Consider the following 14,088-nt stretch of genomic DNA (forward strand, 5'->3'; position numbering starts at 1 on the left):
CACCATAAAGATGTCTATGCAAAGTAATCTCTTATCCTGGCCCTAGTTACCAGTCCAGCAAGAAAAACATCAGAATCCCACACGTGCAGAACAGGGAGAGAAGCACATCTCTAATAAAGCCACAACGGTGAAACTGTCTACAGATTTTCCCCCACAAAACCAAAAAGCCGAAGCTAAACTCTTATTAACATCAAACAACACTGCTCACTGTTTCTCCTACAAAATAAATAAAGAGGAAAACAAAAACACACCAATCAGACAGCCTCAACTAGAACACAGTGACTTTCAGAATGTCAGTTAACTAAAAGGAAGTTATGTTATTCATTACTCTCTTGTGCAACTCCAGACTAAAATTTTACAAGATGCTCTCACAGAAGAACATCTTAAGAACAAAACACTACTTATCATACACTTTATGGGCTAATAGTTCTACTACCCCACATATTTATTGATCATTATCTTACATGCAGCAGATAGTTGTCTTTCTGGGAGTTACAGTCCCTTTCATTAACACCTGGAAAAGCAGTGAAGTATTCACTTGTCAAAAATCAGTATGACCAGGAAAGGGCAGCTGATGAACACATAGAATTCATCCCTACTTTTCACCACCTAATTCAATCTCTTAAATATTTTTTAAGGTCATCAGAATACAACCTTTTCACTCCACTGCATTTGCATTAGCAGTTTAAATCAGTTTTTAACATGTTTTATTCTGTTTAGCTGAAAAATCGCACATGTGGATTATAATCTATATTACTGTGAACATAAAAGGTACTAACGAAAAATACAGATGTCTGACCCAAACTGAGACGCAAGCAAATCAAGCCTGCAGCAGCACCCCTTGTACTTTGCTTGCAGTTACACTGATTGACCCAGCTCTTGCAAAAAGGATGATATTCTTATCTAGCTTCCCTTTTGGTTTGCCATGGTATTTTTTTTTTGCTGGATTCTTGTTACTGCTATAATAGAACCAAGATGATGAAAATAAGAAATCAACAAAATGTAGAAATCCCTCAGTGTATATAATATATACATATATTAAGCACTAGGAGATACTTAAACACTGTTTTACTCCCTGTTGTGCCAGTGGCACAACACATCAGATGTCACATCTTACCAACAGCTCACTTCAAGAAAACTTTAAGCCCTTCTAGGCTGTCAGTACAAATTCCCTCCCATATTCTTTGAAAAAAAAAAAGTAAAGATCTCCAAAATACCATTGAAATATAACCCATGAACCCATAAATCCAGTTTACAAATTACTTCTTCACATGAAATTATGTAGACTAGATGCCTAAGACACTGCAATGTGATGCAAAGTGCAGCAGTGACAGCAGAGTAGCAAGGTCCTATACTGCAGGAAGTGAGGATTTAATCAAACACAATAAATAAATAAATAAAAAATAATAATAATAAAAAAAAATCAAGGACAGAAGCAACTTACCTTCAGAAAGCCTTAGGTACACAGGGATCTTCCGTGAGATACCCTTCCCTCCACTGCCAACCCTTAAATGAGGTCTGGAAAGGGGTGGATCCTGACTCCACCAGGTGCAATCACTCAGCTACATTGCATGCACCTGTGCTCCCCTGGGTTGGCCCTGCCTTCCCACCAGGTTCTCAATCACTGCTTCAGGCCGTGACTCAGCAATTCCACTACAGATAGAGTGTGTGGTTTTTTGATTTTTGGTTTTAACTAGAACTGAAAACCATTTTGTAACTTCAAAGAAGCAAGGTCTCTGTCCTGTGCTTCTCCACATACATTGCTATAATTAAAAGTAACAACAAAAAACATGTTTTACACGTGGAGGAATGTAATCAAACTGAACTTACACTTTAATATTGCATTGAAATAACATAAAGCATTCTCAAGTCCACGGCAATCCTCGCTTCCAGATAAATAAGGAATCTATAAAATACACTAACTTAATATTCTTACTTGTTTGCCAGTTCCATCAACAGTGTTTTAGATATTTCATAGCATAGCCAGCTTCCCAATCTAGATGCAGCCTACAAACATATCTTCTCGATGGTACGTACGGCAAGCACACTTACAGAAAGCTGGCTCAGAACATAGGCAGCAGTGATTGGGGTGCTCCAGCCCAGTGCACAAGCATGCAACTGAGTGAAGAGAAAGCCTACCCTGACCAACTGAGCCATCTTTGTTGGGTGCTAGTTCTACAGTGAGTACAGCAATGGAACACCAAGTCCCAGCTGTTCTCTGTGAGCACTCATCACTTCCCCATGCCAGTCAGGCAGGGCTCCCAGAGTCAGACCTGGGGATTGAGTGTGCACAATCTATACATTAAACACAGGCTACATACAAGATAATCTTTTTCAGATCTTAGTTTGAAGGAAGAAAAACAACTACTACCTACATTCAGGTCAATGGGATAAAAGAAATAAACAACCAACACATGAAGGCATACATACAAAAGTGTATACCTTTCTACCTTTTGCCAGTTTGCAAAGTCACTCAGTGGGAGACATTCGAACATTCAGAACCCAAAACTTTTCTGCTAAAGGCATCTAAATAAGTGCCTTGCTTTCTAAAGTGATTAGGAGGCAGGAAACCCAGCTGAAATGGTCAGCTTAACTTTCAATACAGGTTACTGCCCAACACGCTAATAACATATTGTTGGGTCACACAACAAATAAATAAACAAACAAATAAATGATCTGGTATTAACTATGGCTGCCATTCCCTTTTCAAAAGCTGGTCCTGGTTAGCAGCTCAACTAAACAGTAAGTGCAAACAGCTGTAAACAAAGCAGCGTATCATGGTAAACAGCTTAACACACTTAAAGCAGAATTGACAAACAGCTCATCCTGTTGGGGTGTATGCACTGCATACAGGTGCTTTTATTTTGACCTCTAACCACTACACATTCAGTGGTTCCAATTTTGTGACTTCTCATTCAGCTGAAACAAAGCACAAAATGTTTACTTTTTTTTCCCCTGACTTTTCCAATATCCCATAGTTCTTGTTTGCGTACAGGATTTGAGGTTCTTGTGGTTAGTTGTACCATTTCTGATGCAATTATAAAAATAAACAAAAAGGGAAACAGGAAATAATTTCATTCATCCTAGCATTCTGCAAACAGCGTAACTGTATTCAGTGGTTCTTCCTGGCAGCCCTTCCCTTATTGATAGCAACAAGCTTTCATAACTTGGAAATTAAAAAGAACATGATTGGGAGGCTCAGAAACTCTACACTGATCAGCTGGTGATGAGAAATCTAAATAAAGAAAACAAAATCCAGTTCCATTAGCACAGTAGCTTTAAAAGAGTAAGCTGTGAAAATTTCAGTGCTCATTTGCAGTGTAAATTGAGGACTGTGTCACAACTGACAAATTGACATTTTCACTCCATAGCAAGACTTAAGCAGAACTGCGCTAAGTGTAGCTTTTAGGAAATTGTTGATGATACAGAAAAGGGATAGAAAGCTACACAGCTGGGAATTTGTTGTAGCACAAGTGTTTGCAATTTCTGAGGAAAAGTAAGATTAAGAGGTAAGAATGTGCAAGAACACTGAACTGTAAAAATGGTCTGTCTCTTTGCTTTGTAAGGTCCAACAAGAAATAGACACCACGCTAAAATAAAGTCGTCAATGCTGCCTACGTGGAAGTTTATCGGTGAAAATAAAAAGGTTATTTTGACAAAGCCATGTTTTAATGAAAACACATCAATTCTGAAAACATTCCAGGCAGCAGGAAAAAGTTTTCCAAGTACAAAGATCTTCATAAACTCAACTTTACAAGAAAAGTAGTTGTGAATCGGGTATCCTGTATAAAAGTCTATACAGAAGTATCCTGTGAATCAGGATAAAAAGACTAAAAAAATGGAAAAAGAACTGTGCAAAAAAAAAAAAAAAAAAAAAAAGAGAGATAATATGGAATGTCATCACTTCTACTGCCTTACCTCAAGATACAGCAACCCTTTGTACCAAATACAGCAAAATTTCTTCTTGTAAACCTTGCCAGGTCAACAAATTCTCTTGCACATTCATGCTACTCAGATGCTATATCACTCCAATCTTTTCCAATGGAGTTAATAATTTGAACAGTACCACAAGAAATATCAGGTCTATGGCTCACAGAACATGCAAGTGCCTCTAACTTACCAGACACCTGTGTGTCACAAAGGGGCCAGAACAAAAAATCATTTCTGTATATGCAATTAAAGCTCCCATAAACTTTGTCATCTCATAAACTTGCATTCATTAACTTTCAGAGAGGGTGGCCAGGCACCAGAACAGCCTGCCCAGGGCTGCGGATGTGGGCCCAAGCTGCCGGAGTTCTGGAAGCATTTGGACAATGCTCTCAGACAGAGGGTCTGATTTCTGTGTGGTCCTGTGTGGAGCCCAGAGTTGGACTCAGTGATACGTGTGTGTCCCTCTCAACTCTAGCTATTCAATGATTCTATGATTTAGAGCCAGCCTTGTTGACTACTCTAGAACGTACTGGGAACACTTGGTCCTTTCTGTCTCTTGGTCTCAGTCTTTTGGGTTAGCGAGGCTCACCTTCTTTTCTCTCATTCAGCTCATGGATTCTCTCATATGCAACCCTTCAGTATCGGTCTTTGACTGAGCTCTTCATCTAATATATTTTCCTTTCAGCTGTTCACCATGGTCCTTCCAAAACCACTTTCCTGGCTTCATTACTCCCAGCAGTCTTATCCTAATTTATTGCCTCTGAACCTCATGCAGTCCAAGTACTATTTCCCCACCATCAGGGTCAGATAAACCCTCTTTTACATTGTCTGAACAAATGCAGGAGAAAATTGAGAGCACAGTGGTAATGCACTCTCTGCTCACTGTTCCTGGGAGAAATAATTACCGAGGAAATCTTGCTTAGTCTCTATAGTTCTGGAAAAGAATAAGCTCTGTGTAGATGAAATATTTGGAGAATTTAGTTGTCAAATCCTCAGAGCACAGGTGAGCCACTATTTGTCAACAGCCAGTAACTGGGTCAAATTCTTTACAGGAGCAATAAAAGAATTACAAGTGAAAAAATAGGTTGGAAAAAAGGGAGACGAAGAAAAAATTTTAGCTTAAGCTTCTTCAGAGCCATAGTGTGGAGAAGGGAAGGTAGGCACAGTACTAACTGAGAGGAAGAAGGAACTCTGAAGAGATTTTTGAGGAATATTTTTAAACCAAATATCTCTGTTGACATTTAGTCAGGTGAGATATACATATTTAACACATTTTGCAAGCAGATGTGAAATCACTGTATGACAGCGAGAGCTTTCTGTGCAGTCCTGGGCAGGCAGAGTAAATGACGGAAGGAGCATTTCCACCTCATTCCCCAGCAATATCAGATGATAACCACTTATTTTCTGCATTGCTCTGCAGCTGGTCTTATCAGCTAGTTATACTCAGCTTTCCCCTAGATAAATTCATTCTGAGAGCTACATGAAACTGGACATGCATTCAGGATACACGTAGAAGACAAGATCCATGACTCTACTTCAATGAAACCTTACTTGCTTTGGAAAAGGAGCCAAAGAAGATGATTTTGAGTTGATGACTGTTCAGAGAGACAGATCCTCAAAAGCCATTAGGTTCCAACCTCCACCATGTAACTAAGCTCACATAAGCCATAGTCCCAACACTGCTGTGGTGGGAGAAATCACACATCAGAATACTTTTTGGGCAAATATATTTTCTGTTATTTACTTTCGAGAGGTTTTCATTACCCTTCTCTCTTCAATCACCTTGGCATCTGCACTGTGCTCTTTTATTTGCTTTCCCTTGTTTCCCTTTATTTCACACAAGCCACAGAAATCCCAGCATTTATATTCTGATCAGCAAATTGGAGTAACCTTTCAAAATGAATTTTTTAAGCTCATCTTCAATAGCCTCTGCTTTTGGAAATAACTGAGGTACAATACTCCCATGACTTCATTCTGCTTCAGTTCTCAAAATGTGGTTCTCAATGTTGTATAGTGGATGTGGGTTTCTTATGCAGTAACAAGAGAAGATGATTAAAAAGAAAGTCTGAAGGCTGAAGTTTTTGAAACAGGAATCCATATCTCCACACAAAAGTTTTATGAGGCAGCTAGTTCAAAATGATTTAAAAACAGTGTTTCAGATAATCTGAACACTTTCTTTTGTTTATGAGCTATTGGAGGGCAAGTTTCTAGGAAGACAACAGTTAAGGGTTGATTTTTTTTTTTTTTTTTTTTTTTGGTAGTTATTATTTTTGTTTTACTGAAATTATGTGACACCACATGAAAAGTTCAGAAAAAACGTTGTTTCTTCTTTGGTGGCAAATGCAGCTACAAAACAAAACAAAACAAACTATTCTAACATAAGTTTGTGATACTTGTTACTTTTTTGAACTAAGGGAACACATTTTGCAGCATCACTTGCAATTTTTTACCTGCATGATAATATGACATAATAGGTGATACATTTTGATTATCAACAGTATTTATCCTTTTGTAACAACAAACATATTTTTGATATTTTAGTTACCAAGACACTATTCTTTTACTCTGTATTTCAAAAAAATGAAGTGAAATGGCACCAAAAGGGACAGATTTAGTGGCAGGATTATTTTCTTTTTAAATTAATAGGCAATGTAATAATAGTTTATAAAATACCCTGACTTCACAAGAAAAGCTTGGGGTCAGGCAATGGGAAAATGGCAGGCAAAAAAAAAAAAAAAAAAAAAAAAAAAAAGATATTCCTTACAGCGAAATTGTATTTTGAAACTGCATAACTTATTGCAAATCTCAAAGTGAAAAATCAAGTTCAGATTTCTAGTCAAATGTATTAAACATTTTTCAGTGTTTTAGCTGCTTGCAGTTCACAACCGCTCCCTAAAACATAAATATTCACAAATAGTTCCCTTCATTTATTTTTTTTTAATTTAACAACAACAACAACAAATAGATTCACATTTCTTTGCACTCTGTAATACTTACTCGGCTTTAGACTCAATCAACATCACAATATTTCCATAGCTAGCTATATAAAACTAAGCCAAACTCAGACGTAACTGAACTAGACTGGAGGTCCAGGTTCAAGTGCCAAAGAGAAGTCCAGGTTCAAAAGTCAACAGCTGGTGAAAAAAAAGTGGAAAAAGAACAAAAAGAAACGATGTGTTCTTTCCCTTTTGATTTGTAGGAAGTTATTAACAACTGTGCTTGGACACCAATACAGCTGCCAAGTATCCTTGTGCTAGGTACTCAAAAAGCTCCACGAACTCACTCCTGCATAGACACAGCTCTGTTTGAAAAGACGTGCTCCAGGAAACTACAGCTGTTGATGAGGTTGTTGGCATTTCTGACACACTCACAACTGCTATTCAAGATACTCTGTCTTCCAGGAATCCAAATAAGTGCCCTTTGATATATTTCTGCTTGTGATGCTTGAAAAAGTCATTACAGACATGCTGGAGTAGAAGCAGAAATAGTACAGGTATTTGAAATGAAGATCTATAGGAGTTTTCATGATACAGAGTCTGACATTTTTTATGTGCTAGAGCAGCAGTCATTTGTGAGAGAGACCACTAAGCTCTAGACCTCAGTAGGTGTACTTTGTTTTTTGGGTTTTTTTGTTTGTTTGTTTGTTTTTCTAGATACAGGTCTCATGCATGCAGAAAGAGGGGTTTCATTTCCTACCCTGTTGCCAATAGGAAGCTTTCTCAGGACCTGAAACACAAATTGCTGGAAAGAGGGTTCTATCTGCCCGTTCCTGAGTTAAGCTATCTATTAAAGAAAATAATCTAGAGAATAAAAATGTACTTGGAGAGGCAATGATGAGCCCTTACAATAAGAAGGTGAGGCAGAAAGATTGTTTTCCACTCTTCCTCAGCACTAGCTCCAGCTTTACTATTTAGTTACCCTTTTTTTCCTCACATTTCCTCTCAATCCTCTTTTTTTCCTTCTCCTTGGACATGTGGTCCAAATAATAAAAGCACTTTCTGGTAGAAAAAATGAGAGTATCTTTTGCATTTAGCAGCATGTGCAGAATCCCAAAGAACAACGCAACAACATATTTCATAAACAATATCAGCATTCCTATTATTCTTTATTATTCTCTTCCCTATTAAGGACTATCTGAAAGTGTTCCATACACAGTGTGATCACATTGCTTCACATTTCTTTGCCAAGATTAGCCATATTTGTTCTAGAAACAAAATCACAAGTGAAAACGTCTAAGTAAACCAAACCCACAGCCAGCCTGGTCACTTCTTGAAACAAGTCTTACACTGTTCCACAGTAGCAAACGCAAAGCCAAAACCAGTCTACTTGGACTCAGTGTAAAAAGCTATCAAGTATCTTCTCTATCAAATGGAGTCACCTGACACCGACTCTGACCTCTCAACTAAATCCACACCTTTGGAAACAGCTAGTAACATTTACAGAATCATAGAATCACCAACGTTGGAAAAGACCTCTAAGGTCATCCACTCCAACCATCCACTTATCACCAACATTTCCTACTAAACCACGTCCCTTTGTACAACGTCTAATCATTTCTTGCTTTCTCCAGTGTTACTTCTGCATTTGTTAGCTGGCTTTGACTCTCAGCAGATAACAAGTCACCATTCAAGAGCCTTTCAGCAGCCCACAGGAGATCCAGAGCAGAAAGGAAGGACAGACAACTCTGGACTGCTGCCAACAGCCATCAAAATACATGGTCAATATTTTTCACCTAAATGCTATAATACAATAATAACAGTAACTGTAAAACAATAACTTAATGCTTAGGCAAATGCTAAAGATCTACTTATGATTCTCTCCCCCCAGGAATCAAATATCTTGGGGATGCAAGTGGTACTGTCATTGAAGAAGGGTTTGGAAAAAATATAATCCATAAGTAAATTACTGGTTTCACTGAAGTTCCTTGGATTCTGAGATATCAGCAGGAGGAGTGTGGTCTACAGAAAAATCATAATAATAAGAGGCTTAGAAAACCAGAGAATCTGCTGCAACACTGGAAAGCTATCATTTTCTGTGGATAATAGCAATCTTTTTTCTTCTATTCAAGTACTTATTTGAGGCATTCAGTCTAAAGGACATAATATTTATAGATTTCATTCATATTTATAAATTGCTTTTACAAATTATTTGTTATTTTATGAATCTACAAGGTCATGTCCCGGTTCATAGAGAATATCTGTAGTATTTGACTGAAACTCATGGCAATTCTCTAGAGATGCTCATAAACTGCATTTTTAAACTCTGGAGAATTTCAAATATCAAGTTGTAGGATAACCATATGCCTCCAAGTTGGAAGGAATGCCTTCACATTCAAAAGGTTACTCAGATATGAAAAGATCATGTTCTGAACACAAAAGCAGTTGATGACATGTCATAATGTAAAGAGTAAGGGAAAACAAAGTCAACCGTTAGGCTTGTTGCTGTTTTCCTGGGAGATCCACAATTCCAAAGGCTTTTCATGACAGCTGCACTTTTCTGTCATATAACAAGCCTTTTGAACCTCCAGGAAGATGGCTCACAACAGCAAGACAATGCCAAACTGCAAGAGCTGTACTGTACACACACAGTCCAGACATCCTAAGAATAAAAGGCCAAAACTGCAACTGATCAGGAACTCTCACCAGAAAGCTTCCTGATGAAAAACACTGTTGCTACAAAGCCTAAATATTTCTCAGAAAGCTTTTTCCTAGATTTTCTCATGTTTTCTATTACAAAACCTGAATTACAATTGCCTGGTGTGACCTGATTCTGACTACTCTGGTTTGAAGAAATGACCTGAAATATTAATTTTCAAATGTCTTTCCTATTGGGTTATGTTGTATCCTGAGGACTGTGGATCGCAGGGCTGGATCCATTTGCAGATGGCCCACTCTCGACACAGGACTCACACATGTTTTGGTAGAATCAGTTCAATAAATTAAATCAGGGAACATTTTGATTTAGAAAGACCTTAAAGTTTTATTTAGAAATGAAATAAAATGTGAAACAAAATGTTCCACTACTTTAAAATAATGTTTTGAATTAATTAAGTCCCTGAACATTTTTTGTATTTTTTATTCCTATCCACAACTGAAAACAACATTAAGCACTATCTACAGGACCATGGACACATACAATGACATGCTCTAATTAAAATATCTTAAAGAGTACGAAATAAGTAATCTAGAAATAAGCCATAGTGAACTGCAAAATGTATTGCCAGTTTTGATAAACATGCAGTTTTGAAATAGAAAATAAATTTACAACATCAAGCTTCATGCTGTCAGAAGACGGTAATGAGATTGCTTGTAAAGATATCCTTTCAAGGCTATTGCTTTCCTTCATTCTAATTGAATAAAATTACATTTTTCAATATTTAAAATCAGTGAGTTTGCTGGTAACCTCAGTAAGGTCAGAGTTGTACTCTTTGCTGTCACTAAACTGTGGCTTAGTTACTCTGGATTTGAAAAGATATTACACCTACACGCAATATTTATACATTTATATATATGCATGTATATAAACAAATACAATAATACAGTACATATGCATTTGTACATAAAGAAGAAACAGAAGTACGTAAAAAGAACACACCTTTCATCAAAATATGCATATAAACTGTACATGTATAATAATTACAACAACATGACAATTCCTTACACATTACTCTAGCTACGTAGATCTTAAGTTTTCTCATCTGATTTCTTCCTCAAATTTCCAGTCCCCTTTGTGGATGCCCATCCTATGTCCTGGGAGTTACACTGCATCTTTGAACTGTTTACCACGTGCACTATATTCTAGTCAAGGGGAAGAAACTGAAAGGTCAAATGCTGTTCCTGCTCACACCTGCCCAGAGGGACAGTGGCTCTTATGTGCAGAAAGGATGCAGAAAACTCAGTGGATTTGTGATCATGGACAAATCACCCTACAGCTTTAGACCTTCCTGAATGCAACAGAAGCCTCAAAGTAAGATCTTGAATGTGAATCTGCCCACCAACACAGTGTTCATAACTGAATAAGTTGAACTGAATCCTTACCATGTTGTCATCTTATTCAAAACGTAGAGAAAACAACATAGAGTCGGATTATACAGACTTGAAATTCCATACATCGCAGTCAAGGTTTAATGCACATGTGCTTTAAATCACGCCCTATTTAACACTTATGATTACACAGTTGACCAAATTCCCCCCAGAAAATGTTTCCACAGCCTCTTCTAATCACCTCACAGAAATCTACAACATTTGTCTTCTACTGCAGAGCAATTTACTCAGCTGGGGATCCTTAAAGACAGCTTTCGCTTCTGCCCAAAGCTAAAAAATAACTCTAGTTTAAAAATAAATAAATAAATAAATAGAAGTTTTGGAAGATATATCATTGACAAATATATGCACACATTGGAAATCAAAAGAGATTCAGCTCATTTACTATAAAAAGGTAATAAGCTGTGTCCTACCTATGGTGGTAATAACAGTGCCAGCAAAGAAGAAGGAACTTCCCAAGTCCCAGTGACTGATCTGAGTAGATGTGTTTCCTAAAGGTATGATTCCTGCATTTATTGCTGCCACTACTTGCTGCAAGTTTAAAAAGATTTTTGTCAATATTCATGAAACATTGATATTAATATACATTACATTAAGAGAAGTAATTTATTTAACCCCAGCAATAAACCACAAAATAATGAGTGTTGGGCTGCTCAAATGTTGTCATTCAGTCATGTTAGGATTTATTGCTCAGAATACATTTGAGCATGTCAGTGAGCTGCAGAGCTGTGAGCTCTAAACTAAAGGCAAAACAAACATAAATTCCACAAAGTCTATAAGAGTCATGTTAACTGGGTGACAAACAATTATTTTTACTGTTGCACAATTTTCTTCATCAAAATGTTACATTAGACAAAAATTTACTATTATATTTCCCAAAATATTCACCTACTGAGTTAGGCAAGCAAATGTATTTTTTAAAACACAATCACTTTAAAACTCCAAGAAAAAAAAATCACCATGCATTATTTTGAATCAAATGAACTCCAAATAATTAAAACATTTCTTTAAAATACACAATTCAGTAATGAAAGGTGTATAATTACAGCTGTGGTGATAAAACCTCCACTGTATCAGTAGCAAATCCAGGGTCAAGTACCAAATATGTTAATCACTAAGTTTATACAACTACATACTTCATAAATATTGTTCTTGAAAAAGTTCCAGCAGCTGAAATGAGCAAGCATGACATTTATGACATTTTCAGAATCTTGAGAAATATGAAACATTTTCTATACTGGCAGTGTCACCTACTGTACATTGTTATTACAAAAGAAGATTCACGTGCATGCAGTTATATCTCCATTGCAGGTATACACCAGGAATTGAGTTAAACACCACATGTCAAGAAAACGTATTTTTAAACTTGCAATAAAGGGGATTTCTTTCATAATCATGATTGTTATAATAACAATTGGTGTTTAACAAAAGAACATCATAGGAAGCAATCCTGCAAAGCTAAAATGAACATTTTCACTAACAAATAGCTTCATCTTGGTGACTTGTCCAAAAATGACTTTGCAGATAAAAGCATTCAGCAACAGGGTAGACCAGAACGGTTTTCTGCGTGGGCAGAAACCCCACTGTTCTGGTTTCTGAAACTGCTCTGAGTGAAGTCCTCTGAAATTGTTTGATTATTTCAGAGGAAGACTGTCTAGCAGAATTAATAATTTTTTCAATCACAAAGTAGATCAATATTTTGCCAATTAAATGATTTTTGTTTCTAAACAGTGCCCGTGCAAGTCAGTTGATGTGGGTAGACACAACAAAATATCAATGCTGGGATCCCCAGGCATTTTCTATGACTGAATCTCAATCAAAATCCACCACTTCCAGTTTGCCATTGCCAAAGCTCAGATGCACAAAGCAGCCATCTCTCACACCATGAGGATGCCACTGCTATTTTCAGCACCCAGAGTGTCAGTAGAAACACCACTCGGGTAACTTGTTTTACCTTCTATACCTTCAACTTTTCATTTTAAAATGCTTAAAATACCAGAAAGCAAGATATCCAAGATGTGGAATATTCAGTCCTACTGAGGAAGAAGAAAAGACTGGGGAGAGGGAAGGGGAAGAGAGTTTAATTTTCCTTTGGGTTTGAGGAAAAATGCTTCTTCAGTGTTCATACGTTGCATACCACTTGGAAAATATAAGTACTGACAAATGCTTACATTAGTTTAGAAAAAGACATATCATAATTCCATATGGAAACCAGCCCTTATACTGATTTTGGAATTCACACAATATAGATATCCCTTTGACTTACATACCCCAGTGTGCTGTATTATGAAGCCTACTGAATACATTTTGAGTATTGTTTCATTTTAGAGAACTAAGAATATTCATCATAAATCCTTGTACATGCAAGTGGGAACATGTTCTCCTGTGAGGACATCATATGGTAAAATGCTGGATCAATATAATTTTATAGGATCATCCATATTTTATTACAGTTTAGCATACTGTGTGAACGCCCTTAGGCACCTGTTTAGGCAGTCTAAGAAGACCAATTTTTATACAAATCCAGATGTAAATTTTTTTCAGAACTTTATATCATCACTGTAAAGTTTTGAAGCCAGACGACATCCATGTCTTTTCTATGACAGGTGAGCTCATCAAAGCGCTCCAAGATCCATTATAGCTATGCATTTCCTAACTGCAGTATACTACAACTACAGAATTCCAGGAAAAAAGAAACAGCTGAACCCAAAACTGCTCTGTTGGGTTAGTCCTGACAAAACACAACAGATGGTTACAAAAGACAATTAGCCATTATTATGCCTCTGATTTCAGCCAACAACTAATTAGACAAAGAATGTAGAGTCAGGGCAAGCAGGAAAGTGATGCTTTCTCTTCACACAGCTTCTGACGAGTACCTTTAGGAACTTTGAGTGGGAGGCTGCATGGTATTAAGACTGTTTAGGGCGGATCTTTTTACCACAAGTTTCACTGCTTTTGGAGTCCACATGCATTTTGGGAGCCAAGACACATTGTGACAATGAGTTCAGCAATTTGCTCCTGGATTGTTTTAAAAAAAAGCACTTCCTCTCCGAGATTATTATGTGCTTTGTCATAATTGTATAAAGTGCTTATGTTATGAGAAACACTGAATTGA

The 14,088-nt window shown here is 37.0% G+C and overlaps 1 protein-coding gene across 2 annotated transcripts in view; it reads right to left on the minus strand.

Annotated features, from left to right (window-relative positions):
* Positions 1–14,088, minus strand: part of KCNK2 (potassium two pore domain channel subfamily K member 2) — a 126,410-nt gene that overhangs the window by 47,978 nt on the left and 64,344 nt on the right. For both annotated transcript variants that reach the window (XM_004935320.5, XM_001234269.6), the window contains one exon: positions 11,387–11,504. In XM_004935320.5, the coding sequence (XP_004935377.1) occupies positions 11,387–11,504 (118 nt within the window). The remainder of the gene's footprint in view (positions 1–11,386; positions 11,505–14,088) is intronic.

Source organism: Gallus gallus, chromosome 3 (genome assembly GCF_016699485.2).
Source record: "Gallus gallus isolate bGalGal1 chromosome 3, bGalGal1.mat.broiler.GRCg7b, whole genome shotgun sequence".
Classification (NCBI taxonomy): domain Eukaryota; kingdom Metazoa; phylum Chordata; class Aves; order Galliformes; family Phasianidae; genus Gallus; species Gallus gallus.